Here is a 15,609-nt window from a genome sequence, read left to right as displayed (position 1 = left end):
CGATCTATACCCCGGCGTGAGGGGTGTTTTAAAAAGAAAAAAGTGACGCCTTTTCTCCTCTCCTCAGCCTCTTTTCAAAACGCGCCTCCCGCGTGACCTCAAACCGCATATCTTTTCTCTCCAGACGCTCTCGCCAAAATCACATCCAAGTCAATGAGTGGCACTGGGTGCGAACAAGAAGCACTACCGTATCAGTTGCAATTAGTCAAGTCAACGCGAACCTAGAAGGCCTCTTGTTTACATGTCTGTTTTTTGATCGGATACAAGTGAGTATTCGTAGTCTACTTCCGACAAGGCAAAACGACAAAGCACAAAATCAAGCAATGAAACACAACAATGCATAACTAAATCAGACCACCTTTAATATTTTCTCAGTAATAGAGATCCGCAAAAGATGAGGGCAATTAGGGCAATTATTAGGATCAGCTGCATATGATACGCACCGAGACTGCAAGTACCCTACACCACAAATCATTTTATTAAGACAATAGTTTTTTTTAAAACGTTAGGTAGTCTGGAAGAAAGCAGCCGTGATTTTTAAATAGAATCAAACCTATTCACTGGCCTAGGTTTTCATTCAAACTGTTTCGTTTTTGAGTTTGACTTTCTGTTCACATACACAACGATGAAACACGATGATGGTTTTCACCGAGAATTGCTTTGAAGATGGCAGTTCTCGACAAGGGACGACGTAACAACATAGATTCAGTCCACCGCATACTTTCAAAGAGCACACGTCACTCATCACGTTCATGCGTGCAGGGCTATAACGATCACGATGAGTGCGCGTGGATGGATAACGTTAAAATACGTGTTCAAATAATATCCTTTTCAAATGAAAAACGTTTTTTTGTGAGCAGGACCAAAGAGGATTCGCTACAACGGCGCACAGTTTGGGCAAATTATACGACAATTCTAAAGCACCAGCTTGTTGTCACGCCTTCCCCTAAAGGACCAGAATGCTGTCACGCCTTCCCCTGTCGCCTGTTATCTTTATCGTCATCACTGTCATCCTCTTCGCTGCAGAATACTTTTTTCAGGCGTCCAAGCAATCCGCTCTCATCTTCGGCAACAGTCTTTGCACCTTGGAAAAATTGAGAAGTCAAAAAGCAGAGTTAGTGACTTGGTGCAGAGCAATTATTCTTGGGTATTCTATTTCGCTTGCAGCCGCCATTTTGGTCGTAACGCAATACTTCCAAATGGGCTGTAGCATTGTGTGACTCTGCAAACAGCGACTTATTGTTTTTGCTTCGTCACGCAATATTCTACGTTAATGGAAAGTAGCAATGCGTGACGATGCAAACCACGGGTTATTGTCACGCAATGCTACTTTCCACCAGGGAAAGGTATTGCGTGAAGGAGGGAAAAAATTTACGGAGGAAATAAATGAACCTAAGCGCGAAATTTGTACACTTTGTCACGCTCTCACTTCTGACTCCTCATTTCCTCCTCAGCAGACTAACTTCAAGTATACCTAAATTGACTACAGGGTTATCTATCTTTCTCCAAGCTGTGACTGTCATTTCCACTTCCTAAATGCCCTAACTGCACGTTCTCCGTCACATCCTCGCGTGCTTCAACGCCCAAAAAGAGAAAATGCATAAGCATGTACGCTGCGACAGTGAAGCACGTGATCGCCGTTAATTTCAACATGTGTTGTTTAGAGCGCCGAAATCTGGCCTCCGGGTCTTCATCGTCCCAGGTCCCATCCGGCATAAACCTTCCCAGGGGACGCTTCTTTTTGACAATCTCTTCAAGCTCGATCTCTTTCGGGACATTTGCACCAGCTGGTGTTTCGTACGCTTTCCAGGATTGGCTAGTTGTGTCGTCTATGAGATGCAGAGACATACTGATGTCATGCAAACCCAAATTGCAATGAATTCAGCTTAAGGATGGACCATTATTATTACATTTTTTTAGGGTGGGAGGAGAGGGGGGGGGAGGTGGGGGTGTTGGGTAATTCTCTGGGGCATAAATTTTTTTTCTCACCTTTAGGTTGTGCATGATTATTTTTCGTGGGCAACAGCTTGTGCAGATAGATATATATTTTTTGCCAAAATGGCCAACCCCCCACGCCACCACCCTTCTACCCCGTCCAAAAAAATAATGGTCCATCCCTTACATTGGTGCTTTAATAAAAATTACATTGTGCCTCAATCGACAAAGGACACGATTACCTTTCGTGGATTTATCTACTCCATTGACTGTTCCATTAACGTCATCTTCTAACTCAGCATATGCCAATATTAACGCCTTCTGCTTGTCATTAAGGTATCTGGGAAAGTAAACGAGAATATTAATTTACACGTTGCCGAATATTGGGTTGGTGATAGGTTGGGCTGAGTGGGGGCTCTTCTCGCCGGTTTGTCATACTGCATTGTAGTACAACTTACTTGGGTATGTGTATTTTAAAGTTGACAAAGTGATCTCCTTTGCCCATTCCATTTAATCTCGGGATGCCACGCCCTGAGAGGCGGATCTTTTGATGAGACTGGGTTCCAGGAGGAATCTGAGACGAAATATATCATAAGATCAAAGGTCAAGTGCAAAGAGGGCAACTGGGTATAACACATTGCCTGGGCTTGTGGCTGCAGTGCCACAACTGCATGTTAAAACCTCGAGAGGATCGCTGCTTCTGTTATCCTCAAACTCATTAATTAGTCATCAAGTTTAAACAAAGCAAAAACATAAGCATGTGAGTGTTTGGATATCTGATCTTACATTAGCATAGATTTTTACGATTTTATTTCTCTGTTTTCTCGTTAGTTTTAGTTTCGATTGAGAAGATATATCAAACACACGAGAAAGTGTTTGATCACAATTCCAAACACCTCAAAGTTCGTCAAAAATACTCCGCTACGTGACGTATTTTCAACTCTCCTCTCAGTGTTTGGAAACGTGGATTTTGTGTTTGATAAATTGCATGAAAATTGCAATGAAAAGTGTACCAAAACAAGACAAAACCAACCCGTGGGCATTCCTTCAGAGGCGCACCATTTCTACAGTGTCCAAAAATCACGATTAACCCCTTCCTTCAACTCAGTGTAATAACAACACCATCTTTTGAGTACCACTGTGAGTAAGCCTTGAGGACAACAGAACTGCTACAGTATGTTGGCGGAATTGACTTTCTGGTTTAAAAATGGTTCACTCACCTTAATTTCAATTTCTCCATGGATGCCAGGTGCACGAAGTGTCCCACCAAGAATGGCCTGTGAATCAGTCATATTGTCAATCAACCATTGATGGTAAACAAACACAAATGCCGTTCAACTATTTCTAGGTGCATGTACATAAACTGGAGTTTATCACCAGGACCAACGGGCTGTTCGTCATCTGACACATCCAATCAGATCTGAGCAGACTTACGGTGTACTTTATTCCAGTGGCATTTTAGTCAAAAATTTTAGAAATTTCGGTTGGAGGTAAATTGTTTACTCATTTTTCAGTCCATCCTGGACAAAATAGAAACTTCTGAAAAGATAGTAAGTAGCCCAAAACTGGTGGATTCTTCAAGGAAATTCAGCACATTCTTACTGAATGGAAAAACAGTAGATTCTTCAAGGAAATTCAGCACATTCTCACTGAACAGAAATTTGCCGTTGAAATGTCTGGAAGTTTTTCCTCTATAGGTGGCCCCTGTCAGGGCTGTCACTAAGTTTTGATTCACCTCTAGCCTTGATCTTCACACCAGTAACAAACTTGTTACTTTTTGGGTGAATTGTATTAACTACAGGTAAGTTCACCTGTAACAACATGTACAAGATGTCATCAAAACTCAGCCATAGCAGCTCTTACAGTTTACAGCCCTTATTGACAGCCCTCACTGGGGATCATTACCAAAGAAATCTTACCTGGGTGAAGCTTATGGTGACTGTAGAGCTCACATTCGCACCATCTCGTTCAAATATTTTACTCTCACTGACCTAAAACCAACAAAAGGGAAATTTTTACCAACAACAAGCAACATTTCTACCATGATGACACCACTGGGTGATATAGAAATTATGAATTCATACATTCTGTAACACTGTGCTATTTTAAAGGAAATAAAAGGGAAATAAAAGGGGAACAACAGGAATGTAAGAATAAAAAACAGTGCACAGAACCACTGTGTTACCAAATTAGAATGTATAAGGACAGAACATAAAATAACAATAAATTTTGAGAATCAATCTCGTATGCAGTTTAACATCCACTTGCTCCAGACTTGTTCAATCTTGTTTGGATTGTAAAACTAACTTGAACATACTAAAATACTACATACATGTACCATACTATACTGTACTATGGCCTTGTTAATGGAAACTATAGGAAAAGTCTTAATAAGACAGAATTGAACGAACCTTAAATGTTACAAATATTTCTCCGGTTCCAACTGGTACACGAACAGTCTGCCCATCTTCAACTCCTAAAAGTTCGAAGAAAATTTACAAAATTATAAAGAAGGAAACTCAGAAATGACCTCGGCTGCTAAGTGACTTGCACATGTATAACCTTGAGCAATACTATCAACATTTAAATTCTCTTTATTGGTCCCCACAGATTAATTATAGACCTAGTTATGACAATCTGTCAAAATATCAGCATACAATGATGGTTTTCTTAATTCATATGACCATCTGTACATAATGATTAAAGAGTAGCTATATTATTAGACATGTACTGTGGAGATACCTGCTGGAATTGGAATGGAAATTGTTTTGGTTTCGTGCACACTCCCTTTTCCACGACATTTCTTACATGGTGTAGTTATGATGTGACCCTGTCCACCACAACGACGACATGTTGATCGCATGTGGAAGAATCCAGTGTTGACTGTTTCCTGCAAGAATTTGTTCTTACATTGTAAAATTATTCTCGTAGCTGCATAGCTAGGGGTGGCAAATGGTCTTTAAAAACCATGGGTCTTGCAAAGTGGTAGTCAAATTTCAGGGTCTTGCTGTCATGTGTGTCTTGCAGTCTCGATTCTTTCACAAAGCTTTCTCCCAGTCTAGATTTTTTTCAAGATGAAGAAAGTCCCAAAGTACCAATTTGTTTGCTTTTTTTATAAGCCTAAATGACATCTTTACGTTTTCGAACATGATCGTCTCCAGCTTGCATTTAAAACACTTAAAACACTAAATGTCTTGGCCTCACAAAGAAAAACATTAGTCTCACCTTCTCGCAAAGTATCACATGTAAGTTGTACTATTCACCACCCCTAGACAAATAGCTATTAATAGATATCCAACCAGTAGGTAGTCTTGCAAGGCCATGAAAGAGAAAAATCATCAAATCATACATGTACCCTACCTCGCCAGTTCCTTTACAAGTAGAACATTGAGAATATGTTGTTCCAGGTTCTGCTCGTTTACCATCACATCGATTACAAGTTACTCGCATTCTTGTTGTTATGTCTTTGTCACAACCCTTTGCTGCATCCATGAAGGATAGGTTGATAACATGCTGGAAAAAAAAATTAAAATTTCAGCCTTAGCATAAAGAATTTCCTGGTTATGTTGAATTTTATGATTGCACGTAATCTAGAATAGACTCTGCGAGCTCATTCACCTCCCAGAACAAAATTAATCTCTTTTTCAAGTTGTGAAGATCATGCTCACTCTGGTTTTTGAAGGAAAAAAGTGTTGACCTCAATCCAATACTTTCAAGGACACACTACAGAAAAGCCTTTGTTTAATGCTACAGGGAGGCTCAACTACTTGATGCAAAGAGGACTGAAAAGGGTTCACACCTGAACTTGCTCATAATCTGAAAAACCCCCAGTACTAGTCTGAAAGCCACCAAAAGAGCCACCTCGTCCTTCAAAGAAACTTCTAAAGATGTCCTCTGCATCAACGCTTTGTCCAAATGGACTTCCACCACCAAATGGGTTGCCACCTATTGCAAGAAATGCACATCTTTTAGTCTTCTGTGATTTTAATTTAGGTATAAAACGAACGTCAACTGGAGCCTTATTCTCTGTTTGCATTTTACATAAACCTCTAAAGAGCTTAAAGTTTCACAAAGAATTCATGCAACTACTGGTATAATGAAGAAACAGTATGCAGCTCTGAATAAAAGTCAGATGTCTTATTTCAATTGCTTCTTACTGGGTGGTGGAATTTAGCTATACAAATACAGTATGATACAGATTGAACGCTGGTTTCACTAATGACTGAATTAGAGTCGGAGACGGAACCAGAAGCACAGAGCAATAAAATCTAGTTAGGGGGGTCCAAAACAGAATACCGATTCAGCTTAAGATTCTGTCAACTACTGTAAATGGATTATCAAGTAGGGAAGAGGAATCAATCACAACGTTCGATTCTGGGCCTTTTTATTGGTTTGTTCTTCTGCATCTGCTCCTGACTCTGACAATCTAGTTTCCACTAGAGATATTCATTAAAACAGTCAAACAAAGTTAGTGACAGGGTCATAAGCGGAATCAAAATAAAGTAGAAACGTTCTGGTTCTTCCAACTTTTGATTTTTATTAGGTCAAAACACTCCTACCACTTGACTCCGATTCCATCTCAACTTTCAAGAACAATACAATGTACAATGAACAACCAACAGAAGTTCATACATGTACATGTACATGTGTGAAAAATGTTATATGATCATTGTGTAATTATTTTTTTGTTAACTAAGTCATATCACAGTCAGGGGTTTCATTAGTTAATGGCCGGCAATGGGCAAATTGACCGGCTGTGATAACGATTTTGCCAGCTGGTTTGGCCATCCAGTGGAAAGTCTTTCTTATCAAGAAGATCAGTTCAAATAGTTTTGCCCCCTGTAAAAACCAGTTGCCCTCCTGCTGGCAATGTCAATGAAACCCCTGTATCACAGTGAACAAACTTAACTCAGCAAGAGACCAGTTACCTGCTGCTCCTCCAAAATCTGCTGTTCCAAAATTATCATGTGATCTTCTTTTGTCATCATCACCAAGAACCTTAAATGAATGGAATATCATGCACAAAACTCAGGGGCCAAAACTGAATATTTCAGTTTGCTACTGCCAAATAATAGCGGAGCTCCGTCGTCCCAAAGGGCCGCCAAGCAGAGCCCCATACTCATATAGGAAAGAAAAGGAAACCCACGAGTTGATTTTCCCATGGTTATCATGGCTGGCGGTATTGCTCGTGAGTGCGTACGCACGGCGACGGCGACGACGGCAACAACAGAGTCGTGCAACATGGCGGCCATAATATATTGACAGAGACATGCAGCCTTTGTTTACTGTGTACTTCTTTGATATTGGACATCCATGTTATGATCAATTGACAGCTGTCAATACAAGGTATCTGGTGACCAGTATCACATAACCATATCGTGGGCTCAAGTTTACAGGTTATCATGGTCACGTGTTTTTTTGAAGTTGACCGCTGACCAAGTGTAGGTTTTTGATTGGATCACAGGATCATGTCAGGTTAACTTGTTGAAAACAGGGCTGGATTGTTCGGAAGCCAGTTAACGCTAACCCAGGATTAAAAGTTAATCGAATTATAACTTTTTCTTCTATATACAAATGTTTTTTGCTGCTTTGTTTTGAGTATATGGTGATTATTAAAACTCAAAACAGAAGGCCAAACAATATACAGAAAACCTCACCGCAAAGTAACAAAACTCAAATCAAAATTATACATCTTCCTGGGTTAGCTTAATTGGGCTCTGAACAACCCGACCCCGGAGCTACGCTTTCAGGCTGGCCTAAATCTATGTATTAGTTTACTACTGGTACATGTAGTCTTAAAACCTCATTAATAAGATGTTCACGTAATGGGCGATTCCTGAAAATATCCATACCTATATACCATGGACGGCTTTTAGGATTTCCGAAGGGGAGGGGGGTTCACGATTATGGAATTCTGAGGGCATTGGGGGGGGGGGGGGGGTATCTACGATGGAAAATCTGAGGACATGGGGGGATTTCACAGCTGGGATTTCTGGAGTGGAAAGAGTAGAGTGAGTTCCTTGAAAACACCATTGTTGTGGACTTTTGTGGTTCGTAAATAAATAAACCACGAACATATGACCATGGAAGCAGAAGACAAGCATCGATTGATCAGACACATGTTTATGCTCATAACTTATAGGAGTGAACAGTAAAAGGTGGGTTTCACATTTCCCTTGATGAATTTCTTGTCAAATGAATAAAACCTCAAAATGTATCTTATTTACTGCTTGCAAATTTCTTGTTACTCCCGTCTCCCGTCCGATGAATGGCGAAAAAAACTCGCACCAGTCCCTCGCTTCCGATGAATGCCTGCCAGATGCTTAAGCATTCGGACTGGAAAACACTTTTCGTGCACACTACATGACGTATAAAAGGGACGCAACAAGGAAAGATTCAAGGCTTGATGGTATTTTTTACTGCCGAAAGATTTTTACACTCTGAATTTGAGCTATTTTGCTTTGTAAACATCAAAACAACACAAGAAAACAAAGAGGAGGAAAATAATGGTTAGTAGCGTTTATTTTTATAACCAAATTCAGACTTAAAAAGTTTGCACAGCCTGGCCACTTGCGCTAGGTTTTTCTTGTTGCTGAAGAGTTAAGCTTGTCGCCTGGCGCCGCTAGATCACAGCCTTGAGGAGGCATAAATTCATATTTTTTAGCTCATATAGGCGTTGCCAAGTCAAAAATGTACTTCCAAAAAAAAGTGGAAATCCCAAAGGGGAGGGGGGTTCACGATTACGGAATTCTGAGGCATGAGGGGGAATGCATTCTGGAATTTCTGAAGGCAAGGGGGGGGGGGGGGGAGGTTAAAACATGGAAGCCGTCCATGGCTGGGTATGGATATTTTCTGGAATTGCCCAATTTTGCCATAATCAGAACATCATCAAACTGACCGATAGTGTGAATTAGTAAATATAGCAGATACTGTCATGATGCAGTCGACTATTTAGCTATTAGCTATTTTAGTCTGTTGCATTGTCCAACAGGGCATGAACAGGATTAAGTAAGAAGTAAGTAATTTAGCCACTTGAAGTGTCAATATACCTCATAAGCCTCACTAATTTCTTGAAATTTTTCTGCAGCACCAGCACTCTTGTTTGTGTCAGGGTGGTATTTTTTGGCCAGCTGAAATAAGATGCAGAAACCTTTATTAACAAAGTGGTTTAATTTGCAGAAGCAGGGGAGCAGGACAAAGAGAATTACTTTGTATTATAATATAGATAGGACCCTGTGCACGCTCTGATTGGTCAAAAACCCATGTTTTATCAGAGTATAAACATAGAAAAAGCATGTTTTATTGTAATTTTTGCACCTGTAAAATCTATATCACAAAGCAAATTAAAACAGTCTTATTTTGTAGGCTGTCAGAGCATGTATGTACATGGAAAATCTGATCTGCTTTATATATTTAACAAATAAAGAAGCCTAAGCCATGTATTACACTGTGATAAACCACTCCAGACATTTGAGAACACTCAAGAAATGTACAAAACACTGACCTGCATCTCGTGTTTTCCACATTTCCCTCGTGTTCTCAAATGCCCATTGTGTTTCATCATAGTGTAATACATGGCTTGGGCTTCTTTATTTGTTAAATAAATAAAACAGATCAGATTCTCCATGTACATATATGATCTGACAGCCTACAAAATAAGACTGTTTTAATTTGCAACAAGCAATGCCACCCATCCAGAATTTTCCAAATCTTCCTGGCCAGAAAACAGTTTACGCTGATCGCAATAAAATTTTCATTATAAACAACTGTCATTGTGAAAGTTATAGTAACCTTTAAATTAAACTTCCAATATTATTTCACTACAATTCATCAAGAGATTTAATAGTTTATCAATATAAAAGTATTGAATTTTCTCTAGCCCTAGATTTTTCCCTACTTTCAGTTTCCCTACTTTGTCTGCTTTAAAACTGGGGTGCTTACCATTTACAAAAACCATCCGGTTGGAAATTTCAGGCATAAACATTAAACAGTTGAATGCCACGTTGTGGGAGAGGGAATCGCTATTAAGTATATCCACATCAGCTATAGAGACTTAAAACAGCAGAAAAATAGCATCACCTCAAATCACAGCCCATATTTTCTGAAGCTTCCCAAACGGAATGGTGCGAACCATTTGATTTTCTACCTGGAATTTCCGGTTTTCCCATGTAAATGGTAAGTACCCCTGATCTATGGGAGGGGGAGCAGATAAAATGGTGGAAGTCCTAATGATGGAGCCACCAGAAATGAAAAGTAATACTCACTTCGAAATAAGCTTTTTTAATTTGTTTTTGGTCAGCATTGGGTGATACTCCGAGAATTTTGTAGTAATCTTTTCTGTGAGTAGGATCTGTGGATCAGAAATTGAACAACATGAAAATTTTATGATTTCTACACATACATTGTAAGCTTAGTTCACATTAAAATGTCGGTACTTAGAAGCCCTTATGGGTCGCCAGTTTTCAGGGGTCTGTCGGTCATGTCGCCATGAATATGCCTGGATTTTAAATTTAGATATAGCACTTGGGCTCAACAAAAAGATCGTATCAACTAACAAAGATATACACTGATTTCTATATTAATTTTATCTTACGTAATTTCACACAACACGTGGACTTGACATAATTATCGATCGTTTAGGACAGAGATTTCAATTATTTCACTTACCCGATGTGTGAAATTCCCGTCTGTGACAAGAAATAACTCCAGCAGATGAAGGGTTAATCTTCCGCGTTGGTGCTGGAAATACAAACGAGACAAGAACGAAAATTCGTTAGGCTTAACATTAAAAATATTGTACGGTTGTGCACTAGAAGAATCAGCTATTTCTTACCAGAAGCAACGAATATTCCACCCCTACTTGACGCAACAAACAAAGCATTCCCTATTCTTGAGAAATGACGCATATCGAAGTCGAGCCTTCGCTTTAAAGTTTCTCTTGAACAAAAAATACATCTCTGAAGCAACAAACCTCCACTCCGCCGAGCCGCCATATTGGCAACTGACTGGAAAAGTACATGCGTACCACAGGGATAGCACAGCAGTATGACGCAATAGCGCATGCCATATTTGGACGAAAAACGATAAAATAAAAAAGAAATGGGAAAGGGAAAAGAGAAAGTGAGGCCAAAAAAAGGTTGTGGTTTCTTTAAAAAAAAAACAACAACAACAACAACAACAACCACAAAATTAAAAACAGTAATAAATAGATAGGTACAGGAGCTTGATTCCTAAACTATTAAACAACTCGGAGCACCAAAACAACGAAAAGCTTGGCGAGTAGATTGGGAAAGATTCATCTCGGATCAGGTGGTCATAAGAGCTTTTGAGATGATCTTCCCAATTCATGGTCTTCTAGTTCTGGTGTTGACGAAAAAATTAAAACTGAAAGTACGAAAATTAATTTTAGATATCTGGGTTATTGACCAAGCGTGTGGTCAAGATGGCTGGATATTGGCCAAGCTCGCTTTTGCGGGTTAAAAGACCGAGATGCAGTCGCGGTCAGTAAACGCGCAAAAGAAGACCGAGGGCAATATTCAGCCATCCTGACCGAACAACCTGGCAATAAAGGATTTATTACATGGCTTAAAAAACACAATATTCTTGCGGGAAACAGCGGGTAATCCCGAGCGGGCAAGATAATGTGATAGTCCCATCGTATCTTGCTCGGTCAGCACGGTAGCCATAATAATTGATAGTTATAGGTTATCCCGAAGCGTGCAGTCCAGATAAGTGTATTTAAAGTACACGACTTAATTATATGAGAGAGCTGAGAGGGCCAATAATGAACATATCAGCCAATCAGAGTGCTGACTGAATTACCCATGTAATATATATATTTCCTTTAGAAGTATTGCACTGTGCAGAGTTTTTACAGCTCGTTTTCAATTAAAAACTTGTCTAATAAATCTCTTATTAATCCAGCTTGCTCAGGACGTATTGGTCCTCGGTGTTTTCTGCGCACTGACCTCCCTGCGCTCGATCCCTATGGACAATATTCTTTCATTTTGTCATTCAGTACGTCTTTCGCACTTGGTTATCGGCCAAGTACTTTTGTACGCGTTTGAGCAAATTTGTTTCCAACAATTCCACGCAAACGATTTTGTTAGATCCCGACACCGCCAGAAAGATCTGAAAGGACCCGTGCTGTGCTTTTAATTAGAACCTATCCAGTTTAAATATGGCTTTGGTAAATATTCACTTTCGCAAAGATCAGTCTTCCAATAGAAATATGGTATTTATTTAGCCAAAAGACAGGTGGATTGAAAGAATCGTTCCCAATAAGACTGTTCGCAACATGGGAAAAAGCAATCTGGGGTAAGCCAAATACCCTTTAACATTGTCTTCGGATGTGAAAACACAACTGATATGCGGCTGTGGCGACTTAGACAAAGCACTGAGACTAGTTCACAGTCAAGATTTTACATCCCGGCATACGGTTGATCACTCAACGACAACCGTCAACGCTCTTACGGTAAGTACTGCTTCAGTAAATATCACAGGTCGTTATAAGTACCCTAAGCGATCTCCAGTTCTTTAACACATTGCAGTATGAGAAAAGGTAAAGGTGTATAAATGGCATATAACACAGATTCGTCGTTTTTGTCCTGGTTTATACGAAAATCATGACCTTGCAAAAACTCCAAATAAATTTAGGGAATTCAGTTCAGTTTTCCAATTCACTGTTTATAAGGCTGATTGAAAGTCCACGGGAAAAATCATCAGGTAATTATTTTGAATTTTTCCAAGTACTTGCCAGCTGATGATCATGCAATTGGGACAGTGAAAAGATTCTGAGAAATAGCCCATATTGAAAGTGATTATGTTGTAACAAGCCCATAGTTACAGACTTTTGACGGTACATATAATTTAATATTAATAGCGCCATTGTTCGAGAAAACTATTTAACAGTCAGGGAAATAAATCGTGACTAAAACACCACACGAGTACATACGAGTAAAATACGGATACATACGAGTAAATACGAGTACATACGAGTGAAATACGAATATACAAGAGGAACATACGAGTAACATAAGGATATACATAGAGACGCATACGGTAACATACAGGTTACATACGAATACATAGGAGCAATATACGATTGCAGGAGGGCAATAAACACGAACAGTACCATTTTTCGTGTTACATTACATTTTCATATCTGCACGGGTCATGTTTTGCACACACGTGCACACGCGAGCGCGTGTACAAGTGCCACACACGTGCGGGTACCACACACATGCGCGTGTGCCTCATGCATTCGTACGCCATACGCGCGTCACAAACACACAAACAAACCTGAGTGCTGATGTATGTATGACGCGACGTTGCGAGTTCAATTTACGCAGATTACTATGATTGCACACAAGATTTAGCGTGCCCATATGTCTCATAGAATTATTTTCCTCGAAGTAAAAGCACAGTAAAAGCTCTGGGGTGTGTGTGTGTGGCGTGCTGTTACGGGAGGGGATCTTTTCATTCAATGAATTGAACCCCTCGCCCTTTCCTCAACCAAGGGGTACAAAACAGTCTAACATTCTTTCAAATTTGCAAATTTTGGTTATTCTCTTAATTAAGTACATTTAAAATCCATATATAACCTGTATGTTATCGCATGTGTCTGTATGTATCCGTATGTTCCTCCTATGTTCCTCTTATATATTCGTATGTCACTCGATGTACTCGTATGTACTCGTATCTATCCGTATGTTACTCGTATGTACTCGTGTGGTGCTTTAGTCACGATCCAGGGAAATATTTAACAAATAAAGAAGCCTAAGCCGTGTAATACACTGTGATAAAACATGACGGGCATTTGGGAACACGAGGGAAATGTAGAAAACACCAGCCTTATGGGCGAGTGTTCTCAAATGTACGGAGGTAATGTGGAGATAAACAATAAAACACGCTTTTTCTATGTTTTATACTCTGATAAAACATGCGTTTTTGACCAATCAGAGCGTGCGCAGGGTCCTATCTATATTATGAAGTTTTATAATTAATCGTTTCGTCTGAACCATAATATCGCCACCTTCCTGTCCTAAGTTGAAAGCATTGAATTACATGTATAGGTATATATAACTGTCATATATTAGACAGTTCGATCTAACAGAGTTTTCCATTTAATTCCATTTTCATTTCTCAATGCTGTATCAAACAGCGCAATAATAATCACGTGACCCTCTTCTTTAGTTTCACTGTTGAGATTACTCCAACAACGAATTCCAATTAACAGCAAAGAACGAACAGTACAATGCTTAATCGTGATGGAAATACAGTCGAAGCCTTACAAATGGCTCGCGAGTTTGCACAAAGAGGACCTCTGCAAACGACGCTGGAAAGCTTTCCACTGGTTTTAGTGATGTTGATGGCGTTTTTAGGCAACTCACTGGTTCTATGGGCGGTTAAATGTAATCCACGGCTGCGCACTACGCCAAACTACTACGTCACGGCTTTAGCATTAACCGATGTGCTCATGTCAATTCTTGTAATGCCACTGTCTCTCAGCGTCTTGATCGCAGGCCACTGGCCTTTCAACAAAGGCTCATGTTTGTATCATGGATATACTGCGACAACGCTAGGATCAGCTTCCCTTCTTATTTTGACATTAACTTCAGTAAATCGTTATTTCAAAGTTGTGCGCCCTAACCAATACAGAGCTTATTTCAAAGTGAAGCCAGTGTTAATCTCTTTGACGATGGCTTGGCCAATTGCCTTGGCGTGGCCAGTGTACTTTCTTGTGATAGGGATCTTCAGCTACCATCCTGGCAAATTTTGCTGTATTTACGACCTCGATCAAGTGACGCTCGCGGAAGGACTGGCTGTGAACATAACATTCGCTATCGTCACCTTCACCGTCATCGCCTTCAGTTATCTCAGAATTTTTCTGACGATTCGCAAACACAATGCAAATCTAAATAACAGAGATCCAACTTCTCCAAAGCTTTCCTCAACAGATTTGAGCGTGACAAAACTTCTGTTCGCTGTCGTTGTTGTTTATGTATTTTGTTGGCTTCCCTTGTTAGTTGTTGACACTACCGAAATGTTTACAGGGCAATACGTTTTCCCTCGCCAAATTTACCAGCTTTATTCGTACATGGTCGGAGTCAACAGCGCTGTCAATCCGATCGTGTATGCATTCTTTAATCGAGAATTTAAAACTGAATTCAAAAGGATTGTCAGTAAATTTGGTGGGAATTCAAACAGGGTAGCGCCACCAGTTGGAAGAACACAGCCTCAAAAGGCAAACGGAACATAATCCAAGACAACAGAGAAAATATTTTTTTTTTATGCCCAGCTCAAAAAGCTAGTTCCGCAAACCACTCATGAAAGAAACAAAGCGGTCGGTCTTGACTAGAACCTACCTTGGAAAAAAACAAGGATCGTCCAAGTCTTTGAAATCCACTGCCAGTACCATCGTTCGTTACGCAAACTTCTCAGCCAATTAAACAGCAGATAACTTTGCGTGACTGAAATTCATTGGCTTTACAACTCTCCAGTCTGCCTCTCAGATTCAGTTTCTGATTGGCCAAACAGCGAAGAAACGTCATTTAAAACATTCATCCGCATTCATTCGTTCATTTATTTATTCATTCAAACAATTATGCCCGCCTGATAGCCGCGCCCTCGTCATCTATTGCGCGAAAGAAATCTTGAGCTCACAATCTAATT

At 39.9% G+C, this 15,609-nt stretch overlaps 2 protein-coding genes across 3 annotated transcripts; one reads left to right on the top strand and one right to left on the bottom strand.

Moving 5' to 3' along the window:
• Positions 1-341: 341 nt before the first annotated feature.
• Positions 342-10,977, bottom strand: LOC110040362 (dnaJ homolog subfamily A member 3, mitochondrial-like). Of its 2 annotated transcripts, none has more exons than XM_020745588.2 (14): positions 10,769-10,972; positions 10,603-10,674; positions 10,200-10,285; positions 8,985-9,065; positions 6,864-6,933; positions 5,735-5,880; positions 5,296-5,448; positions 4,678-4,825; positions 4,347-4,411; positions 3,855-3,926; positions 3,156-3,212; positions 2,394-2,509; positions 2,178-2,275; positions 342-1,084 (listed from the first exon to the last, which is right to left on the bottom strand). In XM_020745588.2, the coding sequence occupies exons 1-14, from the start codon at positions 10,926-10,928 to the stop codon at positions 966-968; spliced, it is 1,443 nt and encodes a 480-aa protein (XP_020601247.2). In that variant the 5' UTR covers positions 10,929-10,972; the 3' UTR covers positions 342-965. The 2 variants fall into 2 exon arrangements, with proteins under 2 accessions (XP_020601247.2, XP_020601246.2); XM_020745587.2 differs by having other exon boundaries at positions 988-1,829; positions 10,769-10,977.
• Positions 10,978-14,128: 3,151 nt separating this feature from the next.
• LOC110040201 (adenosine receptor A3-like) lies at positions 14,129-15,229 on the top strand. Its single transcript, XM_020745394.2, has one exon. The coding sequence runs from the start codon at positions 14,192-14,194 to the stop codon at positions 15,194-15,196; it is 1,005 nt and encodes a 334-aa protein (XP_020601053.2). The 5' UTR covers positions 14,129-14,191; the 3' UTR covers positions 15,197-15,229.
• The last annotated feature ends 380 nt before the right edge of the window (positions 15,230-15,609 follow it).

This window comes from Orbicella faveolata, unplaced genomic scaffold (assembly GCF_042242905.1).
Source record: "Orbicella faveolata isolate gen_17 unplaced genomic scaffold, um_ofav_v1 contig_35, whole genome shotgun sequence".
NCBI lineage: Eukaryota > Metazoa > Cnidaria > Anthozoa > Scleractinia > Merulinidae > Orbicella > Orbicella faveolata.
Note: the sequence above shows the minus strand (reverse complement) of the source record. Positions and strands in the feature narration are given on the sequence as shown.